The sequence below is a fragment of the Chlorocebus sabaeus genome, chromosome 2 (assembly GCF_047675955.1).
Source record: "Chlorocebus sabaeus isolate Y175 chromosome 2, mChlSab1.0.hap1, whole genome shotgun sequence".
Classification (NCBI taxonomy): Eukaryota; Metazoa; Chordata; class Mammalia; order Primates; family Cercopithecidae; genus Chlorocebus; species Chlorocebus sabaeus.
Genome location: NC_132905.1, coordinates 96,750,378 through 96,771,228, shown reverse-complemented (window position 1 = coordinate 96,771,228; position 20,851 = coordinate 96,750,378). Strand labels below are relative to the sequence as shown.

Below are 20,851 nucleotides of genomic sequence, written 5' to 3'. Positions count from 1 at the left end.
TGTGCGTGTGATTGCGTGTTTATGATAGTAAAATTCAAGGGAGTGTTGTATGGAGTTTGATGAGGGGCGCAGTTGGGTGAGGTGGGCATTCCAACTGCTGTAGCAGATGAAGGTGCTGTTCAAAGAGCCTTGTTATGGATGAAGAGAGTGGGTAATAATCCCTCATAGAGGCTGGCAGGAAGGTCGAGGGCATCAATATCCACAAGCCTATGTTTTGCTTCTATTTTTGCCAACGTTGCCATATCTATTGGCTTTAGTAGGATTCAAATGAAGAACAAAAGCAGAAACAAGAAGGGGTGTAGAAATCAAGGTCCCTATACGTATTGAGCTGGAGTCAAGATGAGATGGAAAATTTTACAGGTAAAAAATGAATTATTTGAAGGTGGGAATATTCTGGAATTCACCAAGAGGAAACAAATGCTCCGAGGAAAGTGACCCAACACAGAAACGAAATGTTGACCAAGCTCCGACCACGCCGATGGCCTTTACAGACGAGCTCTGTAGGGCGAAGCGCGTCGGGAGGTGGTTCAGTCTCTGGAGTGCAGCAGAGATGGAGCCCAAGGCCCAGGGGACTTTTCCTTGCTTTTCATAAAGCGGGTCTCCAGGAGTCCACCGCATGCAGGCAGTCTCTGAGAGCTCAGGGGTGCGACTGTCCCAGCAACAACAGGAGCCTGGCCGTGACCAAGCCGGGGGCTGGGTCCCCCGTGTGGACACAGTGCCACCCAGAAGGTCCCCTGCGCTCGTTACCGGAACAAAGGTCGGAGGGACGGCCATCTCTCCTCCCGAGATAGAGACCCTCAGACGTGCTGAATACATATGTCTCTTTTCCTTATCTGAGGATTTAAATGTGAAGTCACCAGTCTTCCTGCGCAGGAGCACGTAGCGTGTGTCGTCCCCGTGGTCATGGGTGCGTTTGCTCCGACACACGTCCTACAGTCTGGCCACCCTGCCTCAGTCCCCAGATGTCCCACACACGGCACTGACGTCCCCCTCTGCTCAGAAACACAGGACCCGGGCACGTCCTTGCGCTCAGGGCACCGTTCTGACATTTAATGCTGAATTTACAGGGACGTACGCACCGTATCACACCGGTCAATTGCTCTGAGATACATCTGGGGGAAAAGCACAGTGTCCTTCGTCTCCACGAGAGAACTTACCGGAAGCAGCGTACACAACTCTAGCAAAGAAGAAGTACAGTACCCATTTCCGTATAAGAATATATTATTTAAAAGACAGTTTAAAAATAAAATTCTGTACAGCATCATGAATTCCGTGTTTTTTTTTTTTTTTGTATCAGTGAACAAAATGTTTCTTAGAAAACGTGGTCTTGTGGTGCCAGGTGCTCAGGGCAGCTCTTCCCTGCACAAGGATCCCGCGAAGCTCCGCCAGCCCATCCGGAACTGCGGCCATGCCCCTCAGTTTCCTCAGGCACAGTCTCCTAGAAGAAGGGAAAGATGACTGATTTGTGTTTTTTAGGAATAAGGCGCGGTGGCTCACGCCTGGAATCCCAGCGCTTTGGGAGACCAAGGCGGGTGGATCACGAGGTCAGGAGTTTGAGCCGAACCTGACCAACATGGTGAAACCCTGTCTCTACTAAAAATACAAAACTTAGCCAGGTGTGGTGGCACATGCCTGTAATAGCAGCTACCTGGGAGGCTGAGGCAGGAGAATCGCTTGAACCCGGGAGGTCGAGGTTACAGTGAACTGAAATTGCACCACTGCACTTCAGCCTGGGCAACAGAGTGAGACTCCACCTCAAAAAACAAGATGAAAAAAAAGCGCCAGCAGTCGCAGAAACGTAACAGGATTATACACAGACTTTTTTTTTTTTTTTTTTTGGAGACAGAGTCTGGCCCTGTTGCCCAGGTTGGAGTGCAGTGGCGTGATCTCGGCTCACTGCGACCACCGCCTCCTGGGTTCAAGCATACGCATCACTTATAAGAGTAAGGACTTTTTAAAAGTGCAATTGAAGTACTGGAAACTTCACAATCACGTGTTGGCTTTCTGTGGCTTTGAGAGTTTCTCTCTGCACTTGTTGATATAGTTATACAGCTCACGGGGAATGCAGAGCAGCCATTTGTTCACCTCATAATAAGGTCACACTGTACATGTCTAACAGATAATTCAAGAGAGAGTGCATCAAGCATGTAAGGCTCAGGGCAGGACAAACGGGACATGGCTTATAAGCGGGGCAGCAACAGGCTTTGGCGTCCAACACACCTGGTTTTGAGTCCAGGCTTGCCAATTACAAGCCAAGAGACGTGCACAAGTGCCTCAGCCTCTCTGAACCTCAGAGCCCCAGTCTCTAAACCAGAGGCAATAATACCATTGTCACTGCTGTTTTAGTGACTAAACAGTCAAAGTGCGGGTCTGGTCCCTGTGAAGGGCTCAGTCAATGTTGGTATTTAATTTTTTAAGTCAGTTCATATTTTTCAGTGGCTCAGAAAAGGGATCAATATTGTTTTATTTTGCCTAAATGTATTCAGCAATATATCTGATGGCCTCTTTCTTTTAAAATGGTCTGTGTGTCGGCCGGGTGTGGTGGTTCACGCCTGTAATCCCAGCACTTTGGGAGGCTGAGGCAGGCAGATCACTTGAGGTCAGGAGTTCAAGACCAGCCTGGCCAACATGGTGAAACCCTGTCTCTACTAAAAACACAAAAATTAGCCAGCCGTAGTGGCGCGTGCCTGTAATCCCAGCTACTCAGGGGGCTGAGGCAGGAGAATTGCTTGAACCCGGGAGGTGGAGGTTTCAGTGAGCCAAGATCACACCATTGCACTCTAGCCTGGGCAACAAGAGCGAGAATTCGTCTCAAAAAAAAAAAAAAAAAAAAAAAAAAATCCGTTCATTTAAAGGTATTCCAAAATTCAGATTTTCTCGCCTTCCTCTTCCTTCTGTCCTTTGTCGGAATCACGGTATGGACTGACGCCACGTCAGCAGGGACATTACCTTCACTGTGTTTCACATCTCTGCTTCTCTCTCTGGACTTCTCGGTGGCTCCAGACGTTAAGCTGTCAGTCTTCTTCTGTAACTGGAACAAAGTGCAGAGAAGGCCAAGTCAGGGAGCAGGAGACAGCAGGGGAGTGTCTGCCTCTCTTCCAGCAGCTTCTGTTGCCTGGAGGTGCTGCAGTGTGAAAGCCTGTGGTCTCCAGCCCCTGTGAGCCCAGTGCTCCTGACATGGGTTTTTCAGAGGCACCTCTGTGTACCCTGTCCCAGTACCCTTGGTGCCTCATCCGGGGCCTGGACAGTGAGCTCACCCAGCTGCAGCCACCACAGCCGCAGGGACTGGTGGTGTGTGCAGAGCCTGTGACTTGAGCCTTTTCACCTCTTTGGTGTGACTGTCCTTTTTGTGGGGGCTGAGAGGGGGAAGGCAGAGGTCTTGAAGAACCCTAGTGTCCCCTACTGGGCAGCAGGCTCAGGACTAGAGACTCACGGCCATCAGGGCTATGGCTCTCAGAGGGCCACGAGAAAGGCAGAAGCCCCCTCAGCTCTCCCGTGGGGCTCTGGAGAAGGAGAAGCCTTCTTGTTACATCTGTCCCTCTGTGTAAGTGCTCTCAGCCTTCCAGAGGTTTAGAGACCTTTCTGTGACTTTCCATCAGCTGGAGAAGTCAGGGCAGCTGGTCTGGATTTTCAGTCAATTTCTAAGCAATTGCTGGGCATCTACCACGTGCCTGGCCTGGCGCCCCAGGCGGGCGTGGGCACGGGGCCGTCAGTCGAGGGAGATGAGACCAACACAAGGCTACGCCTGGGCAATGGCTCAGTGCTCAAAAGGGCATCGTGGGCCACATGGGCTTCAGGAGCGCCCAGGCAGAAAAGATGGCGTGGTGGGCACAGTAACTAGGGGAGCCCTGACTGATGGGCCTTGGAGGGTGCTTCAATGGTACAATGGGCACTGTGGGGAGGGGAGGTGGCAGAGGCAACACCAGCCAAGGCCAGGAGGCGCCAAACTCTGCAGGAGTAGTGAGGCTGTTCTAGCTGCATGGGGGCGCTGGGGGGAGGAGGCAGGAGGGCGGGGCAGAGGCCACACCATGGGCAGCTGGACAGCAGACAGCCGGGGGGAATCTGTGGAAAGACTGAGTGGGCCCTGAGCCTGTGACCTTGACCCCTTCCTCCAAAACGATGTCAATCCAACAGCAACCGAAAGCCAGTCCCAGGCTCCCTGTCCCCTGAGACGTGCTGGTGTGTGTTCTGGGCCCGGAAGCTGGCAGGTGGGCGATCGCTTTGCCCCTGTGCCAGGGGAGGGCCCCTTTCTAGCCCATGGCCTCCTCTGAACAAGTCAGCCCTGGGGCCAGGCCAGGCGCTGTGCTCAGAGGGGTCCCAGATGCTCTAACAGCGGCTGATACGCCCAAGGACACCTGGGTGCCCACAGATGTGGCTGACAGTTGTGATTTTTGTGAAGGGCACGGCCAGTAAACTCCCTCGAAGGTTCTGAGCCCTGATGCGTTCTTGGCGAATGCAGTTTTGGTTTCCCGTATCACATTCCCTAGTTTCACTGAGCCAGGCTTTCTGATGGAAGGGACACGTGCGCCTGTCCATGGGGTCACCTTCAGTGGTGCCCTGCTTGGCACGTCCAAGATTCTGGAGTCAGGAGTGTGGAGGGCGGTGTGCCTGCTTGCCACAGGGAAGAAAGGTTCTTCTCGGTGCGTTTTACCTCTTTCATGGCGTCGTCTATCCGCTTTAGTTCCTCATAGCGATCTCGGGATTCCCAAAGCGGCTGCAGCATGATCTCCTCAACCATAGGGAAGAGCTGGGAGAGAAAAACGGATTCGTTCAGAGTCGCTGGTTCTTAAGGCAAATGGGGAACGTTGGAGAAAAACAGGTGTCAGGTGCACTGTGCAGAAGCATGTGGGCCAGTCCCAGCTCCTGGACACCCTCCTGCCGGCTCTGCTGCCCCCACCCGCTGCGGCTCTGTCTCTGGCCCTCATCACCCTCCATGAGGTCCTACAGAAAGTCCCCCCCCGCCTCCTGTGTCCCCCGTGCCCGTGAGATGAGGGTTGGGGACGGGTTCTGAGGTTCTAACAAAGACGAGGGGCAGGGGAACGGAGCCGACAGCCTCCCGACTGAGGGTCCTGGGAGTAGGAAGTGGGTGGGGGCGGCTCCAGATGCCCTGGAGCAGAAGGATCCACAGCACTTGGGAGCCCAGGAAGGTCGGAGGGTGCAAGGCTGTGAGCCCAGACCCCCGGGGTAAACAAGAGATGGGCCTGTTTTGGACATGCTGGGGGTGCCTCGAGGTGGGGCCTTGGCAGGGGCCATAGGCAGCTCAGGAGCCCTCGGGGGGAGCTGGGTAGGAACGAGCTGTGTGCAGGGAGCAAGCTCTCGGTGGCTGGGTGCGGTGAGACTGGGAGCTGGATGGGGGCTTCACAGCTCGAGGGCACAGAGCTCAGTGGTTCCTCCACAGGTGAGGACTCGGTGGAACTGGGACACAGAGAGGGGACAGGAGAGTCAACAGCCGGTGCTGCCTCCAGGGACCTGAAGGCCAGCAGTGATGTGGGAGGGCAATGAGGGGCCCCCCCAGGGCCCAGCGAGGCAAGGCAGGGAGTGCAGCACACAGTGGGAGATGCTGGGGTCACGGGCCAGGCTGTGGGGAGCAGGCTCTGGATGGAGCAGGGACAGCGGTCACCATGACAGCTGGGGAAGAGGCTGCTCAGGATGTGCAGGTGTGCCTGTGTGTGTGTGTGCGCCTGTGTGTGCATGTGTGTGCATGTGTACGTGTGTGTACCTGTGTGTGTGTGTGCCTGTGTGCATGTACCTGTGTGTGTGCATGTGTGTGCCTGTGTGTGTGTGTACCTGTGTGTGTGTGTGCATGTGCATGCGTGTGTGTGCCTGTGTGCGTGTGTACCTGTATGGGCATGTGTGCGTGTGTACCTGTGTGTGTGCCTGTGTGTGTGCATGTACGTACCTGTGTGTGCATGTGAGCCTGTGTGTACCTGTGTGCATGTGTGTGCCTGTGTGTGCATGTGTATGCCTGTGTGTACCTGTGTGTGTGCATGTGTGTGCTTGTGTGTACCTGTGTGTGCACCTGTGTGTGTATGCGTGTGCCTGTGTGTGCACCTGTGTGTGCATGCGTGTACCTGTGTGCATGTACCTGTGTGTGCCTGTACCTGTGTATGTGCATGTGCATGCATGTCTGTGCCTGTGTGCATGTGTACTAGTGTGCCTGTGCGTCCATGTGTGTACCTGTGTGTGGATGTGTGTGCCTGTGTGCATGTGTACTAGTGTGCCTGTGTGTACCTGTGTGTGCATTTGTGTGCCTGTGTGTGCCTGTGTACGTGTGGAGGCAAGGCATGACTGTGTGCCTGTGCGTGTGTGTGTATATGTGCTTGTGTGTGCCTGTGTATGTGTGTGTGCATGAGTGTGTGCCTGTGTGTGTGCCTGCGTGTGCCTGCGTGTCTGTGTGTGCATGCGTGTGCCTGTGTATGTGCCTGTGTGCCTGCGTGTGTCTGCGTGTGCCTGCATGTGCCTGCGTGTATCTGCGTGTGCCTGTGTATCTGAGAGTATGCAAGTGTCACACGTGGTGACAGTTACTCACCTTAGTCACTGTTTCAAACATTGGGATCAGGACAAACTTGATAAACCCAATCTGGGCTGTGGCCTTGGTCACTTTGTCTCGGTCCATGAACGGGGCCACGGGAAGGCCTTCTGACTTCTCACGGTCACTCTGCAGGGAATGTAGCAGATAGCGACATTAAAGACAGAAATGCCCCAGAACCAGATCGGTGTTCTCAGAGAAAGACAAGATGCGTCAGTTAACCACCAACCAACCAAACCACACCACAAATATGTCTCAGTAAAGAACAAGGCGAGGGCGACAGTATCTTCAGTGCTAAACAGAGCTGGGCATGCAGGTCTAGCTGGGAAGACTGAGATGAGAGACAGACAGAGGTAAGTTGCATGTAACACAGACGGCAGAGGCGCCCTGCAGAAAGCCTCCTGAGTTCTCCTAGGTTTGATCAAGCTGCTGTATTAACATTCGGTGGTTCTTTTCAGCTGGCTTGGTTTTCTACGTCCCCGACCTTCCCCGTGGCCATCTGTGTGAGCTGACCTGCTGGGTCTCAGCCCTCTGGGGGCCCCTCCTGCCTCTGCAATTCTTGCTTCTTGACTTTCAGGCAATTGGCTTGACAAGGCTGCTTCTAATAATGGTTCAATTAGCAGTGACAGGTGGCAGTTTTAGGACATTAGCTTTTCTGGATTGTCACTCTCTTTCAGGTCTCAAATTATAATCTATTTTGTTTCTGATGGACGCCTCCTGTGAAGGCTTTCTGGAGGCTGAACTGGCCGCGGCCCGGTGAATATGCGGGTCCACCCTGGCATGCTGTTTCACGCAAACCCTTACTAAGTGGGGTTAATAAGACTGGCTGGAGGCTTGATTGCTCTGCAAGACTCTTACCTGCATAAAATATTCCTCTAATAAACAGTCCACCCAGGGCTCTGCGACTTCCATTGGACGGACCTCGTTAGAGATATCACAGCATTTTATCAAAATCATCTTCAGCTGAAAGAAGAGATTTTGGAATTGAGATCACAGGAGGTAGAACATGGCCTGCTGAGCTGCTCGGGTCTGGACTTGCCATTACAGGCAGGAAGAGATGGAAGACCGTGCAGCTGGACCATGCAACTGAGCTTGGCTGACTTCAGGGAAGACAGGCTCCCTTCTCAATGGAGAATGAACCTTCAAGGTCCTGTTTGGGTCCCCTCCTTCCAGCCTTTCTCGCCATCCCAGCCCAGGTGATATCCCCGGAGCACTGCCCCGTGCCTGGTCACCCCCTATTTGCTGCTGTTCCCCAGGTGGGTGCACTGCTCATCTTCCCAGGGGACAGGTAGCTCTGTCCGAGCGTGGCCAGGGTTGGGCATACCATGGGAGCTTCAGGAGGAGATAGGGTGGACCCAGGGATGCAGCAGCTTCCACCTGAACTAGCCCAGATGTCGCCATAGGACAGGCCGTGGAGGGCCGGTGTCCCGCAGCCCTGCCTGCACTGGGCACAAATGACTGTCTGGAATCACCAGGTTTCCAGGCCAAAGTGTTGGCTGCCATTCAGGCTCTGAAGCTGATTCGACAGGAAAGCCCAGCTGAAGCACATGGCCCCGGGCTGCGGGCTGCACCTGCTGGTTTGGGGAACGTGACTAGGTGAGGGGCAGGTCAGTTCAGCTGGGTGTCTGCACGATGCTTGGTGGATCCTGCCTTCCAACCTCGGCGGGACCTCGAAGGGACCCCGCTGTGGTCACCCGTCCTTTCCCCACCCTATCAGTTCCCAGGAAGCCATCCAGGCCTTTCTTTGACTCCTCTGTGGCGTCCGGCTCCAGACCAGAGGCAATTACTAGCCTGTGCCTGGCAGCCCCTAGGGGAGCTGTCCCCACACCAGATGTAGGACAGGGCCAGGGCAGCACTGTCTCTGGGGAAGGTCAAGGTCCTAGGCCCTGCTGGCCACACTCCCTGCACCTCACACCTCCCACGTCAGCCTGTACTCTCCTTGGAGGCCTCCTTATCGAGGCCCACTTTGACTCAGAACCTTTCCCCCGGAGACCTTCCCCCCACCTCTGTCCTCCAGTGTTCATGAAGCCCCGTCTGGAGCTCCTCAGCAGTGAGAGGATCCCTGGCTGTGCTGCTTGTCATCTGACCCCGCCCGGTGCCGGTCGTTGGGATAAACGGAAGCCTGGGCTCTGAATCTCGCTTGGCCTCTGGGCTGCACAGCTGCAGTGTGTAAGGCTGGGGGTGGGAGTGGGGACCTTCAGCTGGGCTCGGAGGTCCTGACCACCTGGCACCCGATCTTCCAGCATCCTGCCCCTCCCCGTCTCTTCCCTGACCTCTCCTCCCACCTCAGAGGGAGGAAGAAGGCATCGGTGGGGCGTGGGTCACCCCTGCCTGCAGGTCCATCCCTGCCTTCCTCATATCTAAGAGGACAAGGCGGTGCCTCCCACCTTCCCTTGGTTTTTCGGGAGCGAGGAACTTGCTTGCCAGGAAGCTGTTCCATGTGTCCGTTTCCCTCTTGGGGAAGGGGCTTCTGGAGACCCTGGCCTGGGGAAGTTTGCCTGCTGTCCAGCCCTTGCCTGCGGGAGCTCCCGTCCTCTCGCACAGCCTTTGGGAATTAACTGCACCTCAGCTCCAGAGAGCTGAGTCCTAAAGACTCCACCTACGGGGACTGGATGGTTAGAAGATCAGCCTGAGCCAAGAGTTCCCTATTTTTCAACCTCTCTGGAGGTGGAAAGTGATGCTATTGATTTTTTTTTTTTTTGAGATGGAGTCTCGCTCTGTCACCCAGCCTGGAGTGCGGTGGCCGGATCTCGGCTCACTGCAAGCTCCGCCTCCCGGGTTTACGCCATTCTCCTGCCTCAGCCTCCCGGGTAGCTGGGACTACAGGCACCCGCCACCTCGCCCGGCTAGTTTTTCGTATTTTTTAGTAGAGACGGGGTTTCACCATGTTAGCCAGGATGATTTCTATCTCCTGACCTCGTGATCCGCCCGTCTCGGCCTCCCAAAGTGCTGGGATTACAGGCTTGAGCCACTGCGCCCGGCCGATGCTATTGATTTTAAACAATCAAATTTCAGAGTAAGACTGCCAGGGGTGTACCCAATGCTTAGACAAGGTTCCACAAAACCAGCTTTCTCTTTGAAGACTGGAGAGCAGTTCTCATGCACCTCTCTCTCTCTCTGTTTTTTGAGACAGACCCTTGCTCTGTTGCCTAGGCTGGAGTGCAGTGGAACGACCGTGGCTCACTGCAGCCTGGACGTGGGCTCCTGCGACCCTCCCACCTCCACCTCCCAAGCAGTTGGGACCACAGGTATGCACTGATTTTTTGATTTTTCTTTTTTTGTGGAGATAGAGTCTTGCTAATGTTGCTCAGACTGGTCTACAAACTTCTGGACTCAAGCAATCCTCCTGCCATGGCCTCCCAAAGTGCTAGATTCCAGGCATGAGTCATGCTCCGGTCCTTGTGTGCCTTGGGGTGCCCAGTGCCTGCCCTTTCTGAAAGGAAGATGCTGCACCTTCTCATGGGGGAGGCCCCCTACCCCTTCTCTGGCCACCTTGTCCTGGTGATAGAGGGGTGCTGGGCTATGGTGTGGGCCTGGGGGGGATGCCGGCTTGGGGAGCAGGGACTGTGTTGGAGTTGCCCCCACAGAGATGGGCTGGGCTGTGCCTTCATGGGAGAGCTGGTTTTATTCTCTGGAAAGCAGAGCGAGATGCATGGCCTTCACCCACTTATCTCCCTCAAATCCAAAAGAGATGGAGGAATGGGAGAGTGCCACCACCGACCACGAAGGAGGCTCCGTCAGGAGGGAGGCCCTGCCTGGGACTTTGCTAGTAAGAGTCATGACCTTGAAAACCAGATTTATAGATACCATGTTTCAAGGCAAGACTAATACTTTTGGCTTCATGGCTTCCAGTATGAGCTGGATGGATGACCCACTCAGCCAGTCCACTGCCTGGCTGCCCACACAGGCAGAACAAGCCACTCACCAGGGTCATGTGCTCTTCATTGCTGTAGTCAAAATTCTCCATTTTCTCTTTGAAAGAATCCATAATTTCTGCATGTCTTGCCATGTCAGTGGCCAAGATTAACGTGATCATTCCCTAAATAGTGAAAGAACAAAGCGTTAACACGGGCATAATTCCAACAAGTATTCAACGGAGGCCTACTGAGACCCCTGCACACCTTATTTCATGTATCCCTCATTCTGATTCATATGTGCATCCATCACCCATCCATCCATTTGTCCACACATCCATCCATTCACCCAAAAAACACATCCATCCATCCATCCATCCATCCGTCCATCCATCCATCCACCCACCCATTCATCCTCTATCCATCCCTCTACCCATCCACCCATTCATCCTTCCATCTGCCCTTCCATCCATTTATCCATCCATCCATCCATCTATCCACCCATCTGTCCTTCCATCCATCCACCCTTCCATCCATTTATCCATCCATCCATCCATCCATCCATCCATCCATCCATCCACCCATCCATCCACCCATCTGTCCTTCCATCCATCCACCCTTCCATCCATTTATCCATCCATCCATCCACCCATCCATCCACCCATCCACCCATCTGTCCTTCCATCCATCCACCCTTCCATCCATTTATCCATCCATCCATCCATCTATCCACCCATCCATCCACCCATCTGTCCTTCCATCCATCCACCCTTCCATCCATTTATCCATCCATCCACCCATCCATCCACCCATCCACCCATCTGTCCTTCCATCCATCCACCCTTCCATCCATTTGTCCATCCATCCATCCATCCATCCATCCATCCATCCATCTATCCACCCATCTGTCCTTCCATCCATCCACCCTTCCATCCATTTATCCATCCATCCATCCATCCATCCATCCATCCATCCATCCACCCACCCATCCGTCCTTCCATCCAACCATCCATCCATCCATCCATCCATCCATCCATCCGTCTTTCCATCCACCCACCCTTCCATCCATTTGTCCATCCATCCATCCATCCATCCATCCATCCATCCATCCATCTATCCACCCATCTGTCCTTCCATCCATCCACCCTTCCATCCATCCATCCATCCATCCATCCATCCATCCACCCACCCACCCATCTGTCCTTCCATCCATCCACCCTTCCATCCATTTATCCATCCATCCATCCATCTATCCACCCATCTGTCCTTCCATCCATCCACCCTTCCATCCATTTATCCATCCATCCATCCATCCATCCACCCACCCATCTGTCTTTCCATCCACCCACCCTTCCATCCATTTGTCCATCCATCCACCCACCCACCCCTCAAGCATTTACAGAATACATCTCTGTGCCAGGTATGATGTTTTCCTCTTCCAAGAACATAAAACCACAAGCATCAGATACAAAACCCAAACCCATCAATCTAGGTCATTTCAAATGTATACATATATTTTTGAGGGGGACACCACTTGCATCTTGAATTATTCAATTTTCCTGTAAACATTGAATTGTGTTATTAGTGAAGCATTTATTTGGTTATTCCTGAAATCTTCCATGACAAAATATATTTTTTTAAAAGTGGGACAATGAATTTTACCCCCCAGAGGAGAGTCACATTTTGCAGTCAGTGAAGCATTTGAAGCAGCCAATGCTGGTGTGTCCCCACGGTGGCTGGGCACGAGGACGATCCCCTGTGCAGAGGGGCTGCTTCTCCAGTCGGGTGCCGCCTCCTTCTCTTGCGGGATGCTCTCCGACACGGCTCAGTGGGACGAAGCCTACACTAAGGGGCGTTCACTTCCTTTGATTCCCAGGGTCCTGTCCCTGGAGGAGCTCCCCACTGGGGCAGCAGTGGCAGATGCAGTGTTCTCTCTTCACGGTTGCCCCTTGACCTACTGCAGACGAAGATTTGCCACAGCTTATAGCCACACAGGGCACCTGCTTGCAGGGTGGGGAGGGGCACAAACACGGATGAGAGGCCAGAGAGCCTATAGATAAAGGGGAGATAACTGTACTGGGAACCGGTGATTCAATAATGACTGTAAATTGTCTGTTGAATTGTGTATGTTTGTGCAATGATGTCGTCACAGGCCAGAGAGCACTGCTGCTGTGTCAGACCTAGGGGGTTCCGAGGTGCGGCTGTCCTTGCTCCTCCCGGGGCCATCACCATGCACACCCATCTATTCTCCTTCTGCTCATTTCACACTCCCAGTGGCCGGCACAGCACAGGCCAGCAGAGGCCTTGACCACAGCATCCCAGTGAACCACAGCCTGGTTCTGCCCACCTGCCTCTGGCACCTGGTGACATTTGACAATTTCGCAAGAGGCCGTGATGCCTCAGGGCTCCGTCCCAGGGAGCGTGCTGCTTCCTCAGAGCTTCCTCAAATGCTTCACTGACTTTAGTTTTTTACATTGGGCTTTGAACCTCCTGGAAGCGTGGACAAATTGGAAAGCCATGGTCGACGAGGCTGCTGCTCTCTGATAAAGGAGGCTCAGCAGCACTCCGGGAGGGCGGTGAGTATTTTCCCAGTGCTGGCGTCCAGACGGTCTCTGTCGGCTGCCTCTGGAAGGAAGCCACTTAGACTTCGAATGGCTGAGGTCTGCCTTACGGAACGGTGCCCCGGGTGAGTGTCCTGGGGCCGCCACATAAAGTACCACAAACTAGGCAGCTTAAAACAACACTCATTCTCTCACAGTGCTGGAGGCCAGAACCAAGATCAAAGTGTGGGCAGGGCCCTGCTCTCTCTGAAGACTCCAGGGGAGGGTCCTTCCTTGTCTCCTCCTGGTCCTGGGGGACGGGGAGTCCCTTGGTTCAGGGCCGCATCACTCACCACATCTTCACGCTGCCTTCTCCTCCGTGTCTGGACTGTCTTCTCCTCCGTGTCTGGACTGTGTTCTCCTCCGTGTCTGGACTGTCTTCTCCTCCGTGTCTGGACTGTGTTCTCCTCCGTGTCTGGACTGTGTTCTCCTCCGTGTCTGGACTGTCTTCTCCTCCGTGTCTGGACTGTGTTCTCCTCCGTGTCTGGACTGTGTTCTCCTCCGTGTCTGGACTGTGTTCTCCTCCGTGTCTGGACTGTCTTCTCCTCCGTGTCTGGACTGTGTTCTCCTCCGTGTCTGGACTGTCTTCTCCTCCGTGTCTGGACTGTCTTCTCCTCCGTGTCTGGACTGTCTTCTCCTCCGTGTCTGGACTGTCTTCTCCTCCGTGTCTGGACTGTCTTCTCCTCCGTGTCTGGACTGTCTTCTCCTCCGTGTCTGGACTGTGTTCTCCTCCGTGTCTGGACTGTGTTCTCCTCCGTGTCTGGACTGTCTTCTCCTCCGTGTCTGGACTGTGTTCTCCTCCGTGTCTGGACTGTGTTCTCCTCCGTGTCTGGACTGTGTTCTCCTCCATGTCTGGACTGTCTTCTCCTCCGTGTCTGGACTGTCTTCTCCTCCGTGTCTGGACTGTGTTCTCCTCCGTGTCTGGACTGTGTTCTCCTCCGTGTCTGGACTGTGTTCTCCTCCGTGTCTGGACTGTCTTCTCCTCCGTGTCTGGACTGTGTTCTCCTCCGTGTCTGGACTGTCTTCTCCTCCGTGTCTGGACTGTCTTCTCCTCCGTGTCTGGACTGTCTTCTCCTCCGTGTCTGGACTGTGTTCTCCTCCGTGTCTGGACTGTGTTCTCCTCCGTGTCTGGACTGTCTTCTCCTCCGTGTCTGGACTGTGTTCTCCTCCGTGTCTGGACTGTGTTCTCCTCCGTGTCTGGACTGTGTTCTCCTCCGTGTCTGGACTGTGTTCTCCTCCGTGTCTGGACTGTGTTCTCCTCCGTGTCTGGACTGTGTTCTCCTCCGTGTCTGGACTGTGTTCTCCTCCGTGTCTGGACTGTGTTCTCCTCCGTGTCTGGACTGTGTTCTCCTCCGTGTCTGGACTGTTTTCTCCTCTGTGTCTGGACCGTTTTCTCCTCTGTGTCTGGACTGTTTTCTCCTCTGTCTTGTCCAAGGACACTAGTCTTTGGATTTAGGGCCCCCTTGGACAATCCACACTGATCTTATCTGGAGATCTTAACAAGTACAAACGCAAAGACCCTTTTCCAAATAAGATCACACTCACGGGAGGTGGGCCTTGTTTGAAGGACGCTACTATTCACCCCACACATTTCTCCCAGAGGTTACTCTGAGGGCTTCCCTCCCCTGCAAACGGAGAGTGAGGGTTTGATGAGGAATTCCCGTGTGGAAGGGGGCGTTATTTCGATGAACTGGAGGTGTTTGTCTGGGGCAGGTGGACTGGGTCATCTTCCTCTCACGCAGATGTCCCTCTCACTGTCCTCCCATCACGCCCTGAGAGGCAGAAAGCCCCCTTATCTAAAACGGAAGGGGCGGCTGGGTGCGGTGGCTCATGCCTGTAATCCCAGCACTTTGGGAGGTCGAGGCAGGTGGATCACCTGAGGTCTGGAATTCAAGACCAGCCTGGCCAACATGGTGAAACCCCCATCTCTACTAAAAATACTGAAAATTAGCCGGGTGTGGTGGCGCACACCTGTAATCCCAGCTATTTGGGAGGCTGAGGCAGGAGAATTGCTTGAACCCAGGAGGTGGAGGTTGCAGTGAGCTGAGATTGCACCATTACACTCCAGCCTGGGCAACAGAGCGAAACTCTGTCTTAGAAGAAAAAAAAAAAAAAAGAAATGGAAGGGGGCTGACTGGGCTGTGGGTGGCAGGTGACAGCAGCTGGGGTTATGGAGCAGGGTAGCTCTCCTATGTTGGATGCAGCAGACGTGTCTGTCCAGGGCCCACCCCCTCCTTGGGCAGGCTCCCTACCTTCGCTAAGCCTCAGTTTCTTGGACTGGAAGAGGGACAAAGGATTTATCTCAGAGGGAGCCAGTGAAAGCTCAATTAAATAGAGGCTGGGAAGTGCAGGTCAGTGGGATACACGTGTGCATGGCGAGGGTACCCTCTTTTTGGGGCTCCACTCTGGGCCCTGGAGGAGGTGAGGAAGGAGGGAGGGCTTCCCCTGGGTCCACAGGGCACTGCTGTGGCCAGGAGCTTCTGGGAGCCTCCAGCCAGTGGAGAATGGGGGCTGCTGTCCCTGAATGTGCCCCCACTCCGGTGGGAGGGCCCTCATCCCGCGCACCTGTCGGATCTGCTTGAACCCATCAGGTGGGATGTTGGAGAAGATGTTGCACTCGGGCTCAGCGAGGATCTGGAAGGCCACGGCGCAGTGGTGGTTCTCCAGCGGCGAGATGTCATTGTAGCGAACCGCCAGCTCTGTGCGGGCGTTGATCTGGTACCTGGGAGGTGAGGGGAGAGTGAGGGGAGGCTCAGGAGCCCTCACCAGGCACCTGCACTGGGGAGCAACGCCCAGGCATGTAAGTGGAGTAGAGTCGGGGAAAAAGTGCCATGGGGGCTGGGGGAGCCGCCTGTGCCCTGCCCCACCCAGAAGGTCCCTCCTGCTGCTCGGCTGCCCCTGCAACTTCACGTCCCCATACTCCTGCAGTCCCAGAACCCCTCTGAGGAAGCAGCACGCTACCTGGGACAGGACCTGAGGCATCACGGCCTCTTGTGAAATTGTCAAATGTCACCAGGTGCCAGAGGCAGGTGGGCAGAACTAGACTGTGGTTCACTGCGATGCTGTGGTCAAGGCCTCTGCTGGCCTGTGCTGTGCCGGCCGCTGTGAGTGTGAAATGAGCAGAAGGAGAACAGATGGGTGTGCGTGGTGATGGCCCCGGGAGAAGTGCTGACTGCCGCACCTTGGAACCCACTAGGTGCCAACACACGGCAGCAGAGCTCTCAGGCCTGTGATGACATCGTCACACAAACACACAATTCAACAGAGAGAGCTGCTGCGCCACTGTGGACACGAACCCAAGCCCACGGCCTGGACCGTGTCTGCCACGTGGGGAGGAACTCTGTGCCCGTGGAGGCAGGAGTGGAGCAACGGTCTGTCCTTCTGATCCCTGGCCCCACGAGGGACACCTCACTCCCACCTCCTGTCGTTCTGCAGTCCCTTCTCTCACTCTCTTCTGGCCCCTGCCACTGCCTTCCCTGCGGAAGCCCGCCCGGGGAGAGACGAGCTCCTGAGAGGGTGTGTGGAGCCCCCATCCCTGCGTGCCCACAGGCGTTGCTCCCTGCCTGGGGTGGAGAAGGCGCCGGCGTGGCCAGGGCTCTGCCATGCACCTGAGCCTGGACCAGGCCCGCGCAGGGGTGGGAAAGTCCCCCTGGGGTTTGATAATCCCGAAAGTTCCTACTCCGGGGAGACCCGAGGCCCTGGGCAAAGTCCAGAAGCCGGGAGCTGTGTCACTGGAGGCAGAGCTGGGGCTGGGAGGCCGTCGCTGACAGCTCCTTCTGGGAACTGCTCTGAGGGTTGGGCTGACAGGTTCCCTCCAGTAGCCAGGGTGCCTTTTAAAAGGAAAACAAGAGAAAATCCTGTACATACGTGTTGTTGTAGCCGGGATGGTCCAGATCATGGCAGATGGCCGCTGTCATTAGGATTAGGATATCCGTTTGTGAGAACTTCTCCTGGATTGGAAAACAGGGCGTAGGTGTTTGCCCTCTTCACTCGGAGGGTGGGATGGGATGAGGGGGGTGGAATTGGGGGAGTGGTAAGGTGGGGACAAAGGCCCCTGCAGCCATGTGGAGTCTCCTGGCATGGTGGGAGGGGACCAGCCTTCCTGTGGGGGTGGATGGGTGACCAGGTCAGGTGCGCACCTGCTCATGTAATCCTAGGAGCAGCCTTGCTCATGGGGAGACTGACAGTGGTGTGGGGGGTGCTTCCCTAGGAGGGGCGGAGCGGCTGCGGACACCACACCTGTGGCTCTCGTGGTGGGATGGGGCTGCCACTCCCTGGAAGGGGCTTCCATCTGACCCCCGGGAGTGGAGGTCTGGGTGTGCGGCAGGCAGGACCCACCTGGAGGCCACAGAGCCAGACCATGCTGTACATCATCTGGGCCACGCAGAAGCAGTGCCGGAAGTTGTGGAAGGGGTTGTTTCTGTAGTTGTCGTGGACGCAGAGCTGTGGGAGGCAGGGGGTCTGGGTCACCCTGTGCCTGGGCCCGCCAACCTCTCCTCCCAAAGTCACCCAGAAGGCTGTGCGCTGGTTTGAACGTTCTCTGCCAAACCCTCATCCCAACCAGAGGTCAACAGTGTTCCCATGTTTACCACAGGTACCAATGAGGTGACACAGGGACCCTGAGAATGTCCAGTGGGCCACACCATAGCACCCAGGGCAGGTGTGGGGACAGAGCTCCTAGCAGGGGTTTTCACCTTGCAGTCAAGGACTGGGGTGTCCCCGGAGGTGTCTGAGGAGCTACAGTGGGGCACAAAGTTAGGGGATGGGGGAGGGGAGGCTCCAAGAGGGGGCTCTGGGTCCCCAATCACCATGAAACCTTTAATAGGCTTTTAATATTTGGTTCTGAGCAATATTTCATTAAAAAATGCCTGCTGCTAAACATACACACACATGCAGACGTCCACATGCACACACCCGCTCTCTACACACTCCACGCACACTCACAGCCCACATCCACACACACACATACACATGCACACACACCCCACATCCACCCCCCCACATCCACACATCCCACATCCACACACCCTACATCGACACAGATACATGCACACCTACATTCACACTCTCATACACACACGCCACATCCACACCCACACATGCACACACCCACCCTCATACACACCCCCATATCCACAGATACACACATGTACACACAGACACACCCCACATTCAGATACACACAGACACACATCCATACTCCCACTCCCACTCCACACACTCCCACCCCACATTCACATACCCACCCCTAAACTCACACAGACGCCCCCCACATGCTCACATCCACACCCCACACACACACGCTCCCATACTCACATCCACACTCCCATACACACACACACACTCCCACACTCACATCCACACCCCCATACTCACACACGCTCCCACACTCACATCCACACTCCCGCACACACACTCCCACACTCACATCCACACCCTCATACTCACACACACACGCTCCCACACACCGCTACGTGAGGACATGCTGCTTCGCTTGGTGATGGCAGAGTCTCACTATTTCCTTGCTCATCAGAGCAGGAGCTTGGGTGTAAAGGTTTTGGTGGAAGGCAGAACAGAGACAGGCTGAGCGTCTTCACAGAGCGCCCGGGGAATGTTGTCTCTGCTCACGGGGAGCGCAGTGCCATCAGGAAGGTGCCCTGGTGATCCATTCCCTCCATTCCTGTGGAACTGGATGAAACCACGTGCCCAGGAAGAACCGAAGGCGGGTTTGACACTCACCAGCCACCTCCTGAGGGTGACGGGGTTGATGCTGAAGTCCCTGACCAGCCCCAGGTCGTGGTACATGTGCTCCAGGCAGCTCAGCATCTGTGGGCACAGGAGAAGGATGGGCGCCGAGCAGTCATGTGGCTGGCTCCCCAGCCCCTGGCTTCCCTCCCTCTGCCGTCCTCGGAGTGCCAGCAGAGCCATTGGCAGGAGGTGGGTTCTCCCCCTCCCAGAAAGTCCCCGGAGAGGGAGGAGAGGTCTTTGGACCAGCCTTTCCAGGCTACCCAGATGGGTGAGGGTTTGAGAGCATACTGGGGGTCTCCTGGTGGGTGGAGGGCCGGTTCCGAAGTCAAGGAGAATTCTAAGAAAGAAAGGACGGCGACTGGGTGGGAGAGTGCACCCGTTCAGAGAACACTGCACCAAAAAGGAATTTATTGATTTCTACGCATGGAAAACAGTCTCAGTGGATCAATATCATAGCTGAGGTTCTAGGACAGAGTTCCATCCGATGCACACCTGAGCACGGGTGGTGTCATAGAGAGAAAGACCCTTTCCTTGCCCGAGGTTGGGGATCGAACAAGCTTTGACGATGTACATCCAGAAACGCTGAACTGTGCTCATCTGGGGCCCTGCTAGGACCGGAGACGCTTTAACGTCTTAACTGCAGTGCTCAGATGGAGTCCCTGCCCCGGCAAGCCGCTCCTAACCCTTTTTCACGGAGCCCTGTCTTCTATCAATACCCCTGTTCAAGTTGAAATAGATTTCGTTTTCAGTCCCAAAGGAGGATTTATTGTCACTGTGGTGATCTGTTTCAATACAGCTCAGTGCTCTGGAGCTAAATTAGGGAGGAAAACATGAAGTGATTTTTGAAAACAAGAGTTTGACCAAAGTGGGCTTTGCTTTCTGAAAAAAGCAGGTCTTCGGTGGGGAGCCCAGTGAGAAGGAAGATGTACACAGCAAAGGGGCCGTTTAGATGCACCTGGCAGGCGTCCTCCACCCGGGGCCCCCCACTTGTGTCCACCTCCAGCCCAGCTGCCTGCTGCTTGCGCAGGGCACTGGGCCATCCCTGCTGGAGCCTGGCATGGCTTCCTGTCTGCGTCTGCTCATTGCCTGACCTTTCTCTTCCCAAAAGGGCATGTGACGAACTGAATTGCACCCTCCCCCAGGTCAATGTGGTAAAGCCCCGGCCCCAGTGAGCTATTTGGAGACAGGGCCTTTATGGAGGTAATGAAGCTTCCATCCAGTCAGGGTGAGGCCTTGGTCCCACGGGACTGGTGTCTTCCTAAGAGGAGGAAGAGCATGCATGTGTGAAGAGAACAGGCCACATGAGGACCCAGCAAGAAGGCGGCCGTCTGCACGCCAGGGACCGAGGCCTCTGGAGAAACGGAACCTGGCAGCACCTTGATCCCGGACTTCCGGCTCCAGAACTGAGGACTTGACTTCTGCTGCTGACGCCACTCCAGTCTCTGGTACTTTGTTACGGCAGCCTCAGCAAACTAGGACAGGGCGTGCTGCCCAAAAATCCATTTTTACTTGTTACACCGTGTGTGAGACCTGGAAATGCTGCAAGGGAGGCGAGTTTTTGTAAATCGAAGCTCGCGATCACTGCATTGATGAGATGGCTCTGAAGGAGGCGGAGGGTTCTCTGGCATCGCAGGAAATCCATCTGGAAAACTGGAAACTCCCCCACACGCAGCCACAGATGGGAGCTTGGAATGTCACCTGGGAAACGTCCTTAAAGCATGTGAAGCACACACTCGTTTTCCTTGGGGGGACAGTACAGATGTAGGTTGGATAATGTGCAGGGCACGGCACCGACTTTTGGAGACGGGCCCCCTTCAGAATGGCAGGAGTCTGGGGCCCCACGTGAGGACAGGAGGGCTGGCTCCCAGGCCACTGGTCAGCTGCCACCTGGATCACCCAGCCAGGGGCCTCACTGCCCAGAGCTGCTGGCCCCCCACCCTCCTGGACGCCGGCCCTTAGGACCATAGGAGCTGCAACCTGGAAACTCCTCAGTCTCCACCTGACCAGCCCAGATGTTGCTCAAGGCAGTCCTGAAAGGCAGGTGTGTCTGCTGTGAAATCAGAATCAAGAGGGGATGCTGATGGGCAGACAGAGCCACCTGGTGCCACTTATGTGGCCGT

The 20,851-nt window shown here is 55.1% G+C and overlaps 1 protein-coding gene across 3 annotated transcripts in view; it reads right to left on the bottom strand.

Moving 5' to 3' along the window:
- Positions 1 to 1,203: 1,203 nt before the first annotated feature.
- The window catches only part of PDE9A (phosphodiesterase 9A), a 117,654-nt gene continuing 98,006 nt past the window's right edge, over positions 1,204 to 20,851 (bottom strand). For all 3 annotated transcript variants that reach the window (XM_007969241.3, XM_007969252.3, XM_037984855.2), the window contains 10 exons: positions 18,723 to 18,809; positions 17,322 to 17,426; positions 16,851 to 16,933; positions 15,549 to 15,705; positions 10,455 to 10,568; positions 7,388 to 7,492; positions 6,530 to 6,658; positions 4,652 to 4,747; positions 2,950 to 3,031; positions 1,204 to 1,438 (listed from right to left, as the gene is read on the bottom strand). In XM_007969241.3, the coding sequence (XP_007967432.3) occupies positions 1,425 to 1,438; positions 2,950 to 3,031; positions 4,652 to 4,747; positions 6,530 to 6,658; positions 7,388 to 7,492; positions 10,455 to 10,568; positions 15,549 to 15,705; positions 16,851 to 16,933; positions 17,322 to 17,426; positions 18,723 to 18,809 (972 nt within the window). In that variant the 3' untranslated portion in view covers positions 1,204 to 1,424. The remainder of the gene's footprint in view (positions 1,439 to 2,949; positions 3,032 to 4,651; positions 4,748 to 6,529; positions 6,659 to 7,387; positions 7,493 to 10,454; positions 10,569 to 15,548; positions 15,706 to 16,850; positions 16,934 to 17,321; positions 17,427 to 18,722; positions 18,810 to 20,851) is intronic.